Below are 19,670 nucleotides of genomic sequence, written 5' to 3'. Positions count from 1 at the left end.
CCCCCCTCCTCTGACCGCAGGAGTTCTCGGGCTGCTCCCCGTGGCCGTGCAGCCAGGTGGCGAGGCCAGGGGTCGCCCTCCCTGCTCAGTGTCCTGCACGAGCCCGGTGCTGCCCCCCCGCCCCCCTCCCCGGAGAGCAGGCCGCTCCTGGGGCTGCCCGGCCCACTCACCACGGCTCGCTTCGCTGGGCGGGGAGGACTGGGCTGCGGGGACGGCTTCTTGGGCGGCGGGGCCTGCTGCGGCGGGGGCTGTGGGGCGGGCGGCTGCGCGTCCTTCTGCTGTGGCTGCGGCGGGTCGGAGCCTGGAGCCGGCTGGGGCGGCGGCCCTTGTGGCACTTGCGGTGTAGACTGGAGAGGCGGGGGCTGCTGCAGCTGGTGGGGCGTGTGATGAGGCATCTGTTGTTTTCCTTGTGAGTAAAGATCCAGGATTTGGTGGCAGATGTCTGAATGATGGACAATTACATTTGTCACAGATTAATCTGCCTAGGATAAAACCAGCCCATTTCCCCTTCCGGCTACGATTCCCCTACAGGGTCCGATGAGCAGGGATCACATCTGTGATTCCCCCAAACTCTGCTATGCACAGCAGGGACAGAGCAGACGTTCTGAGGGAACTAGAGTAAAGGTGTTTCTGAGGAACGGCGTACATTTACTTGTGTGGGGAAGTCCACTCTTGGGACTCAAGGCTGACAGGGAAGGATCCCCTAACCATGGAGCCCCCTCAGGAAAGCCCAGCATGCCATACCTTCCAGAACGTCCACAGGGACATCCTGCACAAACTGCTCCCACCATCTCCTATACATGGGTTTGGAGGTCCATTCTTGTATTTCAAATTTGCACAACCGCCCTGCGAGGTACATCACCGCCACCGCTATGATCTCTGGCTCCCACTGCAGTGACAAGGTCGTGCAGAGACTAGGCCGACAAGAAAAAGGGGCGGCGTGAGTCGGAGCAAACAGCTCTGTCACCCAATGAACGGACAGTAGATGCCACAACTAAATATCAGTTTGCTTTTTCCTCTCTAAATGACCAAAGAATTAGAAATAAAAGCGACAAGTGTTAAGTCTTCTAAAGGTACCAAAATAAGTTACTTTAGCCACAGTTACTAATTTGTTCTTTAAAGACTCAGGATGCTAGCACATTAAAAAACTGCTATGTCACGAAATACAAATGAACATAGCTCATGTTCTTCAAACTGTTGAAATCCTCGTCACTGAACCGTGTTTTCAAGTGACGGCCCCTCCACACGCAGGCCGTCTGTCCCCGCACAGCACCTCATCGGATCCCCGGCTCTAAGAATGGCCAGGCTCTAAAACCATTACAAGGAAGTCTATTTGTGCAGAACCAAATGGGTTCTAAGTATTTAGTTGTCCCAGTTCTCTGGTGTATTGTTTTGGACTATGTTTTAAACCGGGGATGACATTTTCGCTTTGAGACATGGCAGGGCATCCCTCTGCTGGGAAGCCGACCTCCTGGACGCTGGCCCCAGCTCTGCCATTAGCTGGCCCTTCAAGCTGGGTGAGTCAGAGTCCTCAATACAAAACAGGGAGTCTGGATTCAGTGACCCATAAAGTCCCTATTTTAAAAACTACAATTAGACCGACATTTGAACACATGTACCTGTCATTTACAAATGTCCATGCCATTTGAACCAACTTTTGAATTTTGTTTTTATCACCTAGAAATGGGAGGAAAAAGGTAAATTAGTAGTGATAATAACAATGAAAGAGCACATAAAAAGCACCATTTAGTTCAAGTCCACTGTGTGCTCAGCACCGTCCCAACACACAACAAAGAGCTGCTGCCTGGGAACAGAGGGCACACGGGTGGGTCCGAGTCCTGTCTGTTCTCTTCCCACACGACCTGCGCTGAACCACCGTTTACGGGAAGCCTGCTCCGAGGCAGATTTTATTAGGCTATTTAAAAAATTCTGACTCATTTTCCTGCCTCCTATCACTTGGCAACTGAATGGCAGAATGTCGATAGCTGACAGGAAGCAGTACTAAGAGCTCCATTACTGGGCTGTCTGGGCGCCTGACGTCCCGGGCACACATGCTCATACACCCAGCTCTTCTGCTTTCCTGTTTCGAGAAGCATAATCCGAGTGCCATCAAATCATCATAAAGACTTGATATCACAATGAGAAGTTCTTTATGTAACTTTCTCCCTTACCTTTGAGTTGTTTTGCATATTTGAGGAGGAACTGGTATGGATGCTCCACCTGTAAATCAAACTTTATGGTCTGGAGTAGGATTCTCTCCAGAACCATCACTTCTTCCTAAAAATAAAGTAACAAATGTTGGGATGTGATTTCTTTTTTTTTTTTTTTTTTTAAAGATTTTATTTATTTATTTGACAGAGAGAGACACAGCGAGAGAGGGAACACAAGCAGGGGGAGTGGGAGAGGGAGAAGCAGGTCTCCTGCCGAGCAGGAAGCCCGATGCGGGGCTCGATCCCAGGACCCTGGGATCATGACCTGAGCCGAAGGCAGACGCTTAACGACTGAGCCACCCAGGCGCCCCTGGGATGTGATTTCAATCACAGGTCTGAAGCCACGTTCAACAGTGAACTTTCCCACTTCCTCTCTTCTAGCTCTATTTTAGTGACTCTTTTTCATTCCTTTTCTCCTCTGCCCTCCCAGGTTCTCACCTTGCTCAGAGACAAGAAGAAATTCTGAAAAGAACTAAAAGGACGAAGATGAAACAACTGAAGTTGATTTTTTAAAAATACTGGAAACAGTCTTAGAAATATTTTTAATTTTTTAAAAGATTTTATTTTTTTTAAGTCATCTCTACACCCAGCGTGGGGCTCAAACTCATGACCCCGAGATCAAGAGTCATAGGCTCCCACGACTGAGCCTGCCAGGTACCCCAGAAATGTCATTACTCTCAATACACGAGCCCCCCTTTACAAAACAGACCTTCGCTTTATAAAGAATTTAACTGTAGTTTCTTGCCAGACCTCCATCAAAACCACAATCCTTCCGGGATTTCCACTGAAAACTTTAAGCGTATAAGCAATGATAATAATGCAGATTCACGCAAATTCAGACTATCTGTTCGATATGTACGTGTGTAACATGTGTTTTTACAGAATACGTCATCATTTCCTCTTCTACTAAACCACATCCTAACCTGTCCACACACACAAAATCTTTTCTGGTCACTGATCTGTTTGTCTCCTTCCGTCCAAGGATCAAAGGGATGTAATGTTTGGAAAGGGGAGTGCAAGCATTACTCCTCTTTCCTTGTTTTCCAGAGGACAGTTTTTCTTCAGTCTTAAGGACTTAGTTCTCACATGGATTTTGGCGGAGGTTGTGGGCAGGACCCAGAGTCATGACAACGATGCCTGACTCACAGAGGAAAGGAGCTTCCCATACACCACGGGTGGGACGCAGGTGTTGAAATCACTTGCTTTGGAAATGTCCCTGACAGTGGCGGCCACTACTTTGCTTCCAATAGTGACTTCATTTTTTCATTTTTAGAGAGAGAAAGAGTGTGTGTGCACGAGCAGGGGGAAGGGCAGAGGGAGAGACAGAATCTTAAGCAGGCTCCATGCTCAGTGAGGAGCCAATGCAGGGCTCGATCCCACAACCCGGAGATCATGACCGGAACTGAAATTAAGAGTTGGATGCCTAACTGACTGAGCCACCCAGGCGGCCCTCCAATAATGAACTTCTTGATGGCCTTGTCCTTGGGCACACAATGGGTGCAGCTGGTGTAGTGAACAGGCTGCACGTGGCCATGGTGCTTTTTGGCATAACACTGTTCCTTCTTTTGATGGTCATCTTGGCTGCGATGACTCGTGGGAGTGCTCCATACCTCATTTTAATATCGTTTTACTTAGTATCAGTCCAGAAGAAAAGGAAGCTCTCAACGTTCTGAATGGGAACTCAGTGGGTCCTAGGACAATTTAGGGAAAATGGAGATCTTTAACTTTGAATCTTCTTATCAAACATTTATTTATTGGAATTTTGTCATTCCTTCAGCGGTTTTAAGTTCCATGGTTTCCACAGTTTCTTACGAGGCTTCATTCTGGACATTATATTTTACTGTTGCTGTCGTAAATGGAATCTCCCCTTTCACCGTGCTCGGGAACTAGCTAACACCTACAAACCGGAACTCCCTGAGCCCGGCCTCTGTGCAGCCTGGCTGCACCAAGCACTTAAAGACAAGGTGCACCCGCAGTCAAGGTGGTCTAAGCTGGAAGAACAATCAGACAATGACTTGTTTATTACACCACAGAAGACAGGGCTTGGTAGGGGCCTGAAATCCATCGCCAACAGGTGCACAAGTCCATTAACGCCAGAAAGAGAAGACGTGCCGGGAACGGGCTTTCACGCTGAGGTCTGGCCTCACTTCACAGAACACAGACGACTCTCTCAGGATTAGTTACTCCAAGCAGCATGGCAGGACTAAGGTTCTTCTACCCCAGCGCTGCAAGCATTCTCTCAGGAAAGCTTTCTGCCATCTCAGAAACTTCCCCACAATATAACACATCCTGCTAAGTTTGCCTGGTTTTGTCACTGCCTGGTTCCCAGTAGTCTCACCGTGACTCTAAATTTAGAAACAGTCTTTCACCAAGTGCACCTACAGGTTTGGAGGCTGTGGCCCTTATAGTATTACAGGATAGCCCAAGGCCTGGCCTTCCTTTATGTTTCAAATATTCAAGTAATGGGGTAATGATAGGTCTGTGTGTAAGCATCATTCCTCAGGGAATCTTCCCTCAGCCCCACAACACTTGTCTGGGGGACTTGTCCAGGTTCCCAGGTTGAATGCCCTCATTGCACCTTTAAATATCTTTTTATAGTATTCACCACAGCTCATAATCCAATAGTTATAGGATTATTTGATTAAAATCTATTCCAACTCCACTATAAAATGCAGGAGTATGGCAAAGGCCATGTCTGTTTTAGGTCTAGTGCCTCACACAGTGGCTGGAATAAGTATTTGTTGAGCACATGTGAAATTAATATGATGGGGGAACCACACAGTTAAAGCAAAGCTAATTAAGGCAAAAACGTCCCAAGTGATTCACCATCTTTTTTTTCCTAATTGCTTATAAGCCTCCCCCAAATAACTGCCCTGCTCGTTCTCCTCTCGGGCAAAGGAAATGTCCTCCACGGTGACTTCACTGCTCCCAGGTCCAGCGTACTTTCCTGTGGCCCGTGTACTCCAGATCATTTCTGGGGAGACTGCACATGATAGAAAGGAGGGGCAGGTTTCAAAGCCCCTTTGCCCTACTTGCGACAGGCTGGGCCCTGCTGTGTAAGTCTGAATAGCATGGCCATTCCCCTCTCCTACCATCTGGGGCACTGGAGCTGCAGACCCTGTACCTCACTGTGCCCGACCAGGTCTCGGTTTCCTGATCTGAAAGTACAGTGACTGGGTAAAGGCTGAAGGTAAAAGCGGACTTCCCCAAAGGCACCTAGGATAACACACGCCAGTGTGCTGCACATGCCCACAACACGTTCCTACAACCGTCTCCTACTGTGTCAGAATCAGATACCCACAGGTATCCAATGGTTACATTACTTCTATTAAATTGCATTTTGATCACTGTTAGCATGAATTCCTAACAGACTGACATTTTCATAAACAGGTGAACAGATTTATAAATCAGTTCAAGGAACAGAGTTACCCATATTGAACAATACTTATAAAGTTATTAGTATTCACCGCAGCTACACCATACGCAAAAGCATTCTGAGCCTCTGTTCCCTCCTTGAAGCGAGGAGGAGAATGAACACACATACCAACGCTGCTGGGCAGACAGAGGTATCTACTGTGGCGGGCAGTAGCAGCGAGGGAGGAAAAGCAAGACTGGACGGGGCCGGACTTCCCTGCCCCGGTGAACTCTGCCCTACCTGTGCTGTTCGAGTCTGTTGTTCAGTCAACAAGTAGCTGTGGACTGCCTACTCTGCCCAGCCTCTGTACCAGGCGCCAGGCAAGAGAGACAGGGTCTTTGCTCTCACAGATCTTACAGTTGAGAAGGGGCGAGTTCTTTGTGTGATTATTTGATTAAAATCTATCTCACTACCAGCTGTGATCAATGTTGTGAATGAAGCATGATGCACAGGTGCCATAAGGGTTACAATGGGGGGACCCTGGCAAGAGTCGGGGTGGTGGAAAGCTGCCCCTGGGCTCTGAGAGTGGCCTTTTTAGACCTAATAAAAGCATGTGTACAACTATTTTAGTACCATTTCCTGACACTGTCAGGGAGTGTGGGGAAGGGACAGGATGGATGGTACGTCCAATAGCAACATCGGTGTCTGAAAATAGCAGCAAATGTTAATACTTGCCAATATCCTCAGGAAGCAAAAAGACACATAGCACAAGCACACACAGGTGCATGTCCGTCTATCATCTGCACTTTCTGCCTGCCCGGAGGCTGGATGGAGATCGGGCCTTGCCATCGCTGCTGAACCAAAGAAACCGAACCGCTTCGGGGTCTAGGAGTGCTGGTGGTGACAAGAGCATTTCTGCTCATATCCAACGTGCTACAGCCCCCGAACATACTCAGAACGAGGGAGGCGTGTGCATTAGCAAGTGCTACCTAAACATAGGCCACATCATCTTCCTTCCTCTCTGACAGAAGCAAGCATGAGTACCTTCTGCATAGGGCCCTGTCAGGGCTCAGGGGACTGGCAGATCCAGGGGCCACACAAGGAACTTGACCATAATACTACCACGAGGAATTAAGATTTGAGGGCAGGAAGTTAAGATTCTTACCTTTGGGTCATCTCCAAACTGGCCAAACTGTACATCATTTAATAAAATACGAGCTGTTTTGATGATATCTTTACATTTCTTGGGCGTTTCTTCTACTTTCCCAGCCAGAAAGAGACAACATGCTCCCGTCACCTAAAAGGGAAACAAAAGTTCTTGAGATACTGTTAACAAGAACTCATGGAGAAACAAGCAAGGATTTTTGGCCTTCCCAATTTGGCTTCATAAATTATTTTAAATCTAATTTTCTAAAGAAAACATCATGTAAGCAAAGTAGATGCCAGAAAGGAAAAGAATCATAGGAACAAACTTTCATCTTACATCGCAGTCTTAAAGATAATGGCTCCCTGAATAGTGAGCTTTGCTGCAGAAAAAGAGCACAATTAAATGCTTGTCCTGTGGAGCCCACCTCGACACCACTGCCCACACTCTCTCTCCCTGCTCCAGCTGCCTGGATCCACATGCACATCCTTACACCACTGGCCTTCTCACTGCTTGGCTTCTGGCTGCTCTCTGTGCCAGCCTCCCCGGCGCGCCCCTCTCTCCATGGGACCCCGAGTGCAGTGCGTGTCAGACGCTGTGCTGGGGCAGCAAGATGATTCTGCTACAGGCTCCTTCCTCTAGAACTTCACAAATTAGCGTGGAAGACGTGTACAAAGCTCAGTAAAATCTTAAGAGGAAGATCCCCAACAGATGAATTTCCTGGTAAGACTTCTGTCATCTTCCTCATGAAACCCTTCGATAACTTCACAGTCTACCTACTAAAGTCAGATTTCCCTGGTCTGGCTTTCAAGGCTCACTATGGGCCATTCCAGCTTACCTTTCCACCGTTCCCGTCCTCCCAAATGGACCCCCTGGTTGGGATGACATCAAACAGCACGCTTCCTGGTGTCTCCGCTCATGCCAGCTTCTGTTGGACTCACTGCTCTGTCCCATTTAGGCATGTCTAAGCCCTACTTAACTAACTGCTGGCAACTCCTTGCTGGCATTTTCCCTGATCCCTCTAAGACGTAATTAATCTCTCCTTTGACTGCTCCAGCCTTCCTTCCTTACCTCTCCTATGGCTTTACTACTGACTGTGTGTTTTATACGTCATACCATCGATCCTGGCTACTCGAGGCAGGTTCCCTGACTGACTCTCCCAAAGAGTATAAGACATACGGCATGTTTAAGGAGTAACTGAAGAATGAGTGATATGGCATAAGGAACTTCTCTTCCATCTTGGCCTTTTTTGGGGGGTTTCAATTATAAGCCCAAATTTATCTTGTGAAAGGTAAGAAGGAAGTAAATTCCACACAAAGTGCAATATGATTATGGTCCACAGTGGCCTAAATAAAAGAAGATTTAAATATAGTTAATTGGAAAAAACAAAAAATTCAAACTTGATTGCTTAGAGATAGCATGTATTATATAAAAATAAATACTTTCTGGAAAACAGAATAAAAAGAGACTATAACCAGTCCACTAAACTGTGTGAAAATATAACACGTGATAGAGAATTATAATAAAATTCAAACACTTACATATCTTGGGAATTGCTTGAAGGAATGAAACATATAGAAGCGATGAAAATAAATTATTCCAGTTGCCAGGGTATCATAGTGTCTGTTGTTCTGGTTAAGGACTTTACCAAGAATTTTTACAGGTTATGTTCTTAGTTAAAAGTGGAAAAATAAAGACAAACAATAACAACAAAATCAGTGTTAAAGCATACACTATCAGTGGCCAAGCAGGCAGATGGGGATCCCAGGGTGTCAGAACTCTGACACAGGAATTACCAAGTTGAAGTTTATACTTATAACAAGGCAGGGCTTCACCTTCCTTTAGGTATGCTTCCACTATGGTCACTAGACCTGGTGGCCACTCGCTCAATGGCTAACTCTACACATTTAAATGATGAATGGGAAAGAGAAAACCCCTGAAGAGCCAAGTAAATGAGAAATAACATTTAAATAAAAATATCTAAGAGCTGTTTAGCAGAGACAGTACTCTATACTTTGTCTGTAGCATCTAACTTAATTCTCGGTGGTGGTGGTGGGGGGCCTATCTGTAACAGATTCCAGGGAGACTCAGGATACAGTCCCAAGCGTGTGCCCACATCGAAGATGAACCGAGCCCCCTCTCGGCGGTACCGGGCCTCAGTGGCTGGATCAAGTCCTTCCAACTGCGAGGGTGTATGAGCCAAGTCTTTCTTATCCCAGTACCAACATGGTTTTGTGTGGTCCAGGTTTGCTGAGGTTACTGAAGGGCTTGAATTTTCTTTATTCTCCTTCATTTATTGAAGTAGACTTGTTCTTTCCAAAAGATTTTCTGAAAATGTTAGAATCCTAAGAGAAAGAGAAGCAGCAGCAAAGTTGGAAAGGAACTTTCCATATTAAACAATCCCGATCATTATAAACAGTCTACAGTCACAGGTTATACTTGATTTTGGATAAAAATTTCCCAGAGCGGCAATACTACTGAATGACTGATACAAGCCCAGGTTTACCTCCAAAGCCAATTTAACACCTAAGTGACCCACAGGATAATAAATTCCAAATTTCATGGTAGTTTAAAAAGAAGAGCATTTCTGTCTTACATTCCTTTCTGCCTTTCTTCAGTAGACCCAATCCCCTCATGCTGGCCTAGGTTCCATTCTTCAGTAAAACCCAGGCCTGTCCTAACCTCCTAAAAAGACTTATGCTTTAAAATTATCCATCTCTTCCATTCACCACCCAATCAAAATTTTGGTTTTTTGGTTTACTTCATTTCACTGAGAAAAGCCACCAGATCAGATGATTTCACATCTGCATGAGTCACTGAACTGAGCAGTATAAATCAGGTCTGGGTGCAGTGATTTTGAGGGAGCGGGTGGAGGGAGGTGGTCCACAAGGAAGAAGGGAGTTCCTTTAATATGTTCTAGCTTTCTCATCCTTTTTTCTTTCAGAATAAACAGATTTTCTAGAGTGTCATGTTGGGGCGCCTGGGTACCTCAGTCGGTTAAGTGTCCGACTCTTGCTTTCATCTGAGGTCATGATCTCGGGTCATGAGACCGAGCCCCGTGTCAGGCTTCATGCTCAGCAGGAAGTCTGCTTAAGATTCTCTCTCTCTTTCTGCCCCTCACCCTGCTTGTACACACGCACGCATGCATGCACACACTCTCTCTCGTGCACGTGCGCAAATGGAAAAGCTTAAAAAAAGTGTCATGTTGAGAAAAGAAAATAAAAAACAAGGACTCTCATCAAGAGAACACTGGAATATGTAAACTGTAAATGTGATCAGAGAATAGCAATTTTCAAATAGGTCAAGGATTTTATTTTATTTATTATTTTAAAAATTTTTAAAAGATTTATTCATTTACTTGACAGAGAGAGAGCACAAGCAGGGGGAATGGCAGGCAGAGGGAGAGGGAGAAGCAGGCCCCCGACAGAGCAGCGAGCCCGATGTGGGGCCTGATCCCAGGACCTGGGACCATGACCTGAGCCGAAGGCAGACGCCCAACCGCCTAAGCCACCCAGGCGCCCCCTCTACATTTAATTTTTTGAGGAATTTCCATACTGTTTTCCAAAAGTGTTTTTACCAATTTACATTCCCACCAATAGTGCACAAGGGCTCCCTTTTCTTCATATCCTTACCAACAATTGTTATTTCTTGTCTTTTTGATAACAGCCATTATGACAGATGTGAGGTGATATCTCACTGTGGTTCTGATTTGCATTTCACTGATCATCAGCGATGCTGAGCATCTTTTCATGTGCCTATTGCTACCTAGATACCTTCTTTGGAAAAATGTCTATTCAGGTCCTTTGCCCACCTTTTAATCAGGTAGGTTTTTTTTTTTTTTTTTGTTAAGAGTTGTAGGAGTTCTTTATATATTTTGAATATTAACCCCTTAACAGATACATGATTTGCAAATATCTTCTCCCATTCAGTAGGCTGCCTTTTCGTTTTGTTGATGGCGTCCTTCAGTATGAAGAAGTGTTTTAGTCTGATGCAGTCTCATTTGTTTATTTTTGCTTTTGTTGTCCTTGCCTTTGGAGTCTGATCCAAAAAAACATCACCAAGACCAATCTCAAGGAGATTACCACCCACGTTCTCTTCCAGGAGTTTTATGGATTCAAATCTCACATTCAAGTCTTTAATCCCTTGAGTTCATTTTTGTATGTGGTATAAATAGTGGTGCAATTTCCCTCTTTTGCATGTAGCTGTCCAGTTTTCCCAATTGTCCTTTCTCCATTATATACTCTTGCCTCTTCTGTCATAAATTAATTGACCACAGGGGCGCCTGGGTGGCTCAGTCGTCAAGCATCTGCCTTTGGCCCAGGCCATGATCCCAGGATCCTGGGACCGAGCCCCGCTCCCCCCCCCCCCCCCCCCCCCCCCCCCCCGCACCCGCCGCGGGAAGCCTGCCTCTCCCCTTCCCACCCCCTCTGCCCGCACTCCCTCTCTCGCTGTCTCTCTCTCTCCCTCTCTCTGTCAAACAAACAAAACAAAATCCTAAAAAAAAAATTAGTTGACCATATATGGCCAATTTGTGGATTTATTTCTGGGCTCTCTATTCTAGTCCATTGATCTATGTTTTTATGCCAATACCACATTGTTTTCATCACTACAGCTTTGTAGTATAGTTTGAAATCAGGAAGTGTGATGCCTCTGGCTTTGTTCTTTCTCAAGATTGCTCTGGTTATTCAAGTCTTTTGTGGTTCCAAATAATTCTATATTTGTTCTAGTTTGCGCTTGCTTTTGGTGCTGTGCTTCTTGGTGGCGGTCAGCTCGTGCTCAATCTCATCTCCAGGAATTCCTGCTTCTTACTTAGCATCTCCTCCGTGTCCCGCAGCCACTGGATGGCATCCTGAGGGGTTGGGCCACCCTTGCCGGCCTTGCCACCTCCTGCCCCGAACAGTTTCCCGAACACCGACATGGTGGCTGCTCGCCGCGCCGGCCTGCACTGCCCACTCTGGCTCGGCTCGGCTCCAGCGCCCGCCCCTGGCCCTGCCGCTCCCTGCCCAGCGCCTCCGCCCCGTAGCTGGGCCCCCAGGTCAAGGATTTTAAAGAGGCAGCTAGAACCAGGTTGGTCTGCTTAGCAAGAAAATAGCAGTTCACTAGCTAGAGTCTGGGCCAGAGGCATCAATTAATCTGGAAGCCTAACCTCTTCTGTGTGCCGCTTCATTTCTGGTGGGAAAGGTGACGTGGCAGGGCTGAGTGCATCCCTCCTCTTCCTCATACCTGGGAACCCTAAAAATCTGACCTTTCCTCCAAAAGGAAGAAATTAAGTATCAGGAAAAAAGCAATCTTCTTCCACTAGTTTGTACTTGGCTGTGTTGCAGAACTAGGCAATCACTGTGGGTTGGGGCAGGTCAGTTACCTAAAGCCTAGGTAAATATGGAAAGTGCACAATCGAGATGCTCAGTAAATATGAAGAGTTCATAGTCAGATGTCATACTGAGATACATTTCTCAACTCTCAGTTGGCAGAAAATCTAAAAGCGTGACTATATACTATGTTGGCAAGGCCAGGGAGAAGGAGGCGATCTCATATAGTGCTGGTGGGAATACAAAATGCAACAACTCTCACAGAGGGGAATTTGGCAATATTTAACAAAACTGCATATGCATTTGCTCTTTTACTTAGTAATCCCACTTCGAAAAATCCACTCTGAAAATACCGTTACAAGTATGAAACAACGTGTGCAAAAGATTATTCACAAAAATGCCATTTATAATAGCAAAAACTGTAAACAACCCAAATGTCCCTCAATAGGGCACTGGCTGAATAAAATATAGTTAACATTAACACTAATGATGTACCATGCGGGTATAAAAAAGACTGAAAAAAACCTTTCTTTAAGTACTAGTAAGGATCAGCTAGATACAAGACAGTGTACACAGTATGTTAGTATACATGTAAGAAAAAAGGAGAGATGGAACAGACATCTCTGTTTTTTTAAACTAATTTAAAAAAAAGGTTACCAACAGGGAACAGGGAAGAAGAGAATGGAAAGGACAGGGATGTGAGCAATACTTCTCTGGGTATACCTTTTTACACATCTTTGACTTTTTAAGAAATCTTTTATTTGAAAATAATGATAGATTTACAGAAGAGTTATAAAGATAGGAGAGAATTCTCGTGTACCCTTCCCTCTGCTTCCTCCAACGTTAACATCTTACACAACCACAGTACATTTACCAAAACTAAGACATTAATTTTGGTACATCATCAACTACAGCCTTCACTCAAATTTTGAGTTTTTCAAAAAATCCCTTTTCTGTTCCGGGATCTAATCCAGGATGCCACACTGCATTTAGGAGCCATATTTCCTTAGTATCTTCTAGTAACAGTTTCTCAGTCTTTCCTGTTTTTTCATGAGCTCGCCAGTTTTGAAGAGTACCTAGGCTGACTGAAATGTCTCTGGTTTAGGTGTGTCTGATATGAACCACGAGCACTTGGTGAAGACGGGTTGTGCCCAGTTTTGCACTGAAAGTCACTATTTTCTCCTTGCCATATTCCTTACAAACGAATCACAAAGTCTAGCCCACTTTCGAGGGAAAGGAATTAGGCTACATCTCCTAGAAGGAGGGGTATCAAAGAATGTGGGGACATAGGTTATTATTACTACAGTAATTAGTAAGCGTCTCAGAGAAAATATTTTGCAATGCAAAATACTAAGCAAATTACCTGTTTTTCTTAAAGTTTTGCCCATTAATTTTAGCATTCATTGAAGGATCTTGCCTGCAACAATTATCATGGTGTTCCAATGGTGACTTTCTATTTCCTTCCTTCAACATTATTTGGATTTCTTCTGTAAGAAAGATCTGTTCCTTCTCCCTCATTTATTCAATCATGTATTTATATTAGTATGGACTCATTAGTATTTGTTTTATTCTTTGAGTTATAATCCAATACTATCATTATTTATTTTGCTGCCCAAACTACTCCAGCTACAGCCACTGGAAGCAGCTCTTTCAGGTTGACTCAGGAGTCCTTCTGCAACTTTGACTTTCAAATCATGTAAATATTTAACACATTCATGAACTTAAGTAAAAAGAAAAAAGCAAATCCTAAAACTGAAAAGAAGCCCAGTGTATAGCAAATAGGAAACATAACCACCAGAAAATCATTATAAGTAATTCCTGATCTTGTTCCATCCTGAGTGAGATATATTCTAAGGACTAAAGAACTGCAAAGAAATCTTAAACTTCTCCAGTAATGTTTTGTTAGTTCTGGCATTAATATTGTTAACTGTCAAACAATTTTGTCAAACAATTTTGTGTGTGTGTGTGTATTGTAGGATAAAGCAAAGATATATAAATGTTAATGTTGTTAGGAATCAAGATTTTCAGTTCAGTGCACAAGATCAAAGGTTAAGTAAAATCTTTAATGCTGAATTTTAATTGAAAATATAAAAATAAATCATGGTTAAAAAACATATATCCTAGCTCTGTCCACTGGAAGTATCTAGAAGCAATGACACTCCCTTAGTCAGGAATACATCAGGGTGCACATCTTAGTTACCCTTTATCTAAAAGGAACCAGGTCTCCATTCTCCCTGTCTGGGGTAGGGGTCTGCCTGGGATGTGCTCAGACGAATGGAAGCTTATAAAAAGACACAAGAGGCAGCGTCAACTCTCACTGGACAAAATCAGGGAATTGGAATATTATAAAGAAATACGACAAGGACTGATTGTAAAAGATCCATGAGTCTACTTTGCTAGCACTGGTATGTATTAATTATTGTAGAAAAAAGTACCTTTACCTTAACAAAAAGTCAAGCCTGGCATCACTAACAGGATGAAAACCTGCTATTCTGTGGCCTCCTGATATGATGCGATATGAAATAAAAATCAACCACCTGTGTAGTATTCTCACCTCCAGAAAGCTTAAGCTAAATCCAAGCAAGCTAACTTGGTTAAACCGAACTTCTAGTTTACAGTAAATACTGGGAGTAGAAGAACAAGTTAAATGGCACAAGGAAACTATTAGTCACATCCAGAAATGTGACACTCTACCAGATGACTGACCTGGTTGCTTCAAAAAAGTCAATGTCATGAAAAAATAAGAAGATGGGAGGAACTGTCCTAGATTTGAAAGACTACAAAGGCATAACGTTCAAACTAATGTGTGAACCTTGATTAGATCCTTGTTTTTTAAAGAAAAAAAAAAAAAACTAGAAAAGAAATTTTGAACAAGTAGAGAAATTTTGATATGGACTGTATATTAGAGGGTATTAGGGACTGTTAATTTTCTTAGGGGTAATAATGATATTGTGATTATATACGAAAATGACTATTCTCAGGCTGAATGAGGTATTTAGGGGTAAAGTATCATGTCTGCAATTTACTTTCAAATGGTTCAGCTAAAACACAGGCTCAAGTAGTAAAGGTGGTAAAACGTTACCAGGTGTCCAGTCTGGACCACAGGTAAACAAGTGGTCCCTGTACTCTTCTTTCACTTCATGAAAAGTGGGAGAGACTCAGGTAAGACTACTTACCAGACCATCCTCCTTATCCCCTCTGGATCAGAATCTCTCAGCAGCCAAAGAATGCTTGCTTATGTGCTTGCTTATGATTTTATAAATTCAAACAATGTGTAATTGCATTATAGCATACAGAAAGAAAATTTTAAGTGTATGGTTTACTAATTTTCACAAAGTGAATACACTTGTGTAACACCATCCTGCTGAGAAGCAGAATATTACCAACATCCCGGGCATTCTCCTCACTCCTCTTCTAATATGATCCCCCCAAAGATAACCACTATCTTGACCTCTACTCCCAGCAACTAGTCTTGCAGGTTTCTGAAGGACCGTGGAATGATAGAGTTATCACTCTGTCACAACTGCTTTCTTTTGCTCAACATTATGTTTGTGGAGTTTATCCTTGTTGCATAAAGCACTATTCATTCATTCGTTCTGGTTTTCAGGGGCAAATTTGACCCCCAGGGACATCTGTCAATGTCTAGAGACAGTTTTGGTTGTCATAACTAGGGAGCAGCTGCTGGCATCTGGTGGGTAGAGGTCAGGAATGTTGCCAAACATTCTACAAGGCACAGAACAATCCCCCAAAAGGAATTAACTGATCCAAAATATCAACAGTGTTGAAGTTGAGAAATTCTGTTGTACAGTATTCCATTCTATGAATAAAACACAATTTACTTATCCATTCTACTGTGAATGAACATTTGAGATATTTCTGGTTTTTCATTATTAATAATAGTAACAAACATTCATAATACACATTCTTGCGGAGCAGAAAGCAACTGGCCAATTGGCTTGAGGGAATCAATATCTCAAACTATCTGTAATTTATTCACGGTACACTAGTTGGGAATACCTACTTTAAGATATATTAACCCAACAGTTCTCCATGTAGTTATTCATTCAAATATTTATTATTTACTATGAGCCAGGCCGCAATGACACAGCAGGAAATGAGAGGCCAGGTCTTTGCCCTACCACAAGTTTATGTTGTAGTGGTAGACACTAAGAGAAACAAATATGTGATTACTTGTCAGGGAGTGGCAAGTGCCATGAAAATAATAAGGCCTGGTAAGGGGAGAGAGAGATGAAGTGGAGGTTATTTGGAGATTTGCAGGAGGAAGTCCAGCTAGGAGACTACAGTAGCTGTTCAAGAAATGATGAAGGCTTGTCCCCACAACATAGTGTTGAGTAAAAGAGGAAGCACCACAACTGGCTGTGAGGCAAAAAAAGTGGCAAGAGATGATTTCAAGTTTGTTTGCCTGATGGAAAGGGTAATACTAAAAAGAAAAGTGGGAAGAGAAGGGGTTAGTTTTGATGGGGGGGGACCTGGGGCGGGGAGAAGAATTTTGGTTCCAAAAATACTAGGTTTGAAGAACATTAAGACATTTGTATGGAAATACCCATCAGATAAACAGGACTGTTGAAATCTGGAAAGAACACATCTATTTGGGATTCATCTATACAGAACTGACAATTAAAGTCATGGTCACAGGTGGAGGGCTGGAGAGTGAAAACGGATGGGGTCTGGAACAGAACTTGAGAAAGCAGAAGAATCACCAAAGGAAAGAAAGGGAAGGAATGGTCAAAGAGGTGGGAAATTTGCAACTTCAATTGCAAGAGAAACCAAGGGATACTGACCGTAACCCAGATGTGGCAAGCAACAGTGACAAATGCTAGAGAACCAAGAAATAAGGAAAGGTTACATTGGTGATTAGTTCTTGGAGACAGTGAAAGTCCACTGTAGTAATGGCTGCACAACTCTGTACTGAAGGCCACTGACTTGCACACTATTTCAAACAGGTGATTTGTATGGTAAGTGAACCATCTCAATAAAGCAGACACACACACATGCACAAATAGCAGAATCTTTGCAGAAGTGCAGTGGGGCAGAAATAAGACTACAAGGGGCAAGGAATGAATAAGCTATGAAACAGCTTATTCTTGTTTATTCAGCATAAAGAAGGAAGGATGTCTGAAGCAAGAAGGGAAAGAGCCACTAGAGGCTGAATAAGCCACTGAGGGGTTCACTGGCCAAGGGATCATAAAAAGCATAGGGAAAAAAGTTAACCTCAGGAAGGAAGCTCTTTCTCTGAGACAGAGGGAAGGAAAAGTTTGAGGAAGATATTGGGAAAAACTCATTTAAGGGGGAGGAAATAAATCCTAAAATTCCACTGGGAAGTGGAGTGCCAAGACACCTACTGAGACGACAGGGGCAGAGTGAGGACAAGGGTTCGGACCCAGTGAGGGTGAAGCACAAATGGAAGACAATCCCAGTCCCCCAGTGGATAAGCCACAAACAGATTCAAGCCTGTTTGGCCTTGCTGTCAGTGGCCAAACCCCATGCTAATGATCCAGCGTAGGTGCCTTTAGACTCTGGGGCCAAATCAACAATACATGAGAGGAAGTGAAAATAAACGTACACAAATAGAATAAAAACAGTCCTCTGTATCATTCATCCCCCTGAAAAAGTTCTTACATCAGTTCTATAACCCTGTTCCCTATTACTCTTTATTTTTTCACAAGACCCTAAGATTACAGGTTTTCTCATTAGCAGCTCATGATTACCGTGAAAATGACAGAGACGTTTATGAGCTCCACAAAGTAAAAAAAATCTCTCAATAAACAAGCAGCATGTCAAAGGATTTTAGCAACATGTTTCAGGTATGTGCTTTGGATATGTCATTTTACATGATGAAAGAATAAATGCATTTTCAAATTTAGAATTATGGACACTTACAAGTTGGAAACAACAGTAAAGGTCACTACTCAATTTTCTCACCTAGTACGGAAATTCTAATTAACAGTAACATTTGGTCACTCACTAACCTTCATCTGGCCACTTTCATTAATGGGACGTTAATCGTTTACCAGACAGCCTATGGCATTGCTGAGTATCAAGAACTAGTATTCACCTTAATTCTTGTATTAATCTTACATTGATTTTTCTACCTTTCAACAACACTCTGAGGCTCCTACCTTGCTCTCTAACCCTTGAAAATACCCTTCCCTTATCTGATTGCCTTTCGAATACGTGAAGAGAATTTTTCCATTCCCTTCTCTTCTCTAGGGTAAACAAACATCTCTATTTTCTCAACATGGTTTTTAGTGTTTCAAGATAACCCCTAAACGTTAGCAACCAAAATGGAAAACAGCACTTTTTATATGATCTTCATAGCAAATGGGGAAGGGAGATTCCTAATATTCAACACCATGTCCATTGTGTGCCCACTGAGACACAGTATGCCTGCCAGCTATATTTTCCTATCCTCACAATTTATCACGGAGAAAATAGAACCGAAGAGACATGAAACAATTTGCTTAATTCACAAAGGTTGTAAATGGCAGAGCCACAATTTGTCATTAGACGAAGATATTGCTTTCCCTCAATCTGGGGAAAATTCTATACTTCACTTCCTTATATGGAACATTACTTTCTAGAATCCTTTTTCAAGTCAGGTCTTGCTTATCTCAAATACACGTAATTGAGTTTTTGTAAATTCAACCTGGCAAATGTACATCTTGTTAGTTTTGGCCTATTGTTTCAACCTTTAACAATTCTTTATAGTACGGCTTTTGAGTGCATTGATTAATCTGAGAAGCATGCCTCGTATATTTAAAGTTGGTAATAAGAAAGTGCTAATCAGAGTAAGGGCAAGACCAGAGCCCTGTAGCTCATCTCTAAAGACCTCTCTTCAGGCTGACATCAACCCATTAATCAACATTTTGGGTTGGGTAATTGGACTGGATATAAATCCATCCAAAGAGACCTTACCCAATGTACATTTATCTCTTGTGTCTACTAGGATAGGAAGAGAGATTGCGTTCAGCATCCTAAGGAAACCTGAATGGATCCATGTCTAACAATCCCTCATTCATCACCAGGGTATAGTAAACTTCTAAGGAAAGTAATTAGATGCATGTCACCTGGCTTTTTTTAGTTAAAACTCTGCCAGTTTGAAGGAATCAGCTCTCCTCTCCCAAGTATTTACAAACTCTCCTTTTGCCCTCCCAACAAGATTCTAAAATAGATTATTAACAATTTCTAGCATCCAAGAGCCACCCATCTAACTGCTCTCTGCAAACACATTTACCAGACTCCAGTCTTCTATCGTTAACTGTGCTTTTTGGATTTCTCAAAACCTATGAACAACAATTTTACAATTTTACCTGCGAGTACTCTGGTATATCATTTATCTGACCCTAAAAATATGAACTGAATTTAACCCGGTTTAATATTCTTTGTAATCTCAATTACCTTGAACTTAATTCCTTTTGGTTGTTTGTCCTTACCCAGTTTTTACAAACAAAGCAAACAATTTTAGTATATGTGCTGCCGAAGCGAGCACAAACAAAGCAAACAAAACATTCTTCTTCCTCAGCGAACTCCATGCTTTTGAACATAATCTCCTGTAAAGTAGTTCATTTAGTAAGCCAAAACTAAGACCAGTTTTTTCTTTATGACATTCAATTTCAGAAGTGGCATTTATG

At 43.1% G+C, this 19,670-nt stretch overlaps 1 protein-coding gene across 1 annotated transcript in view; it reads right to left on the bottom strand.

The window, feature by feature from the left end:
* Positions 1-19,670, bottom strand: part of CCNK (cyclin K) — a 28,833-nt gene that overhangs the window by 7,781 nt on the left and 1,382 nt on the right. The window contains exons 2-8 of the mRNA XM_032405906.1: positions 8,806-9,054; positions 8,251-8,332; positions 6,731-6,862; positions 2,172-2,277; positions 1,620-1,677; positions 745-914; positions 171-442 (exon numbers count right to left, since the gene is read on the bottom strand). Coding sequence (XP_032261797.1) covers positions 171-442; positions 745-914; positions 1,620-1,677; positions 2,172-2,277; positions 6,731-6,862; positions 8,251-8,332; positions 8,806-9,002 — 1,017 coding nt within the window. The 5' untranslated portion in view covers positions 9,003-9,054. The remainder of the gene's footprint in view (positions 1-170; positions 443-744; positions 915-1,619; positions 1,678-2,171; positions 2,278-6,730; positions 6,863-8,250; positions 8,333-8,805; positions 9,055-19,670) is intronic.

This window comes from Phoca vitulina, unplaced genomic scaffold (genome assembly GCF_004348235.1).
Source record: "Phoca vitulina isolate PV1807 unplaced genomic scaffold, GSC_HSeal_1.0 scaffold7, whole genome shotgun sequence".
NCBI lineage: Eukaryota > Metazoa > Chordata > Mammalia > Carnivora > Phocidae > Phoca > Phoca vitulina.
Note: the sequence above shows the minus strand (reverse complement) of the source record. Positions and strands in the feature narration are given on the sequence as shown.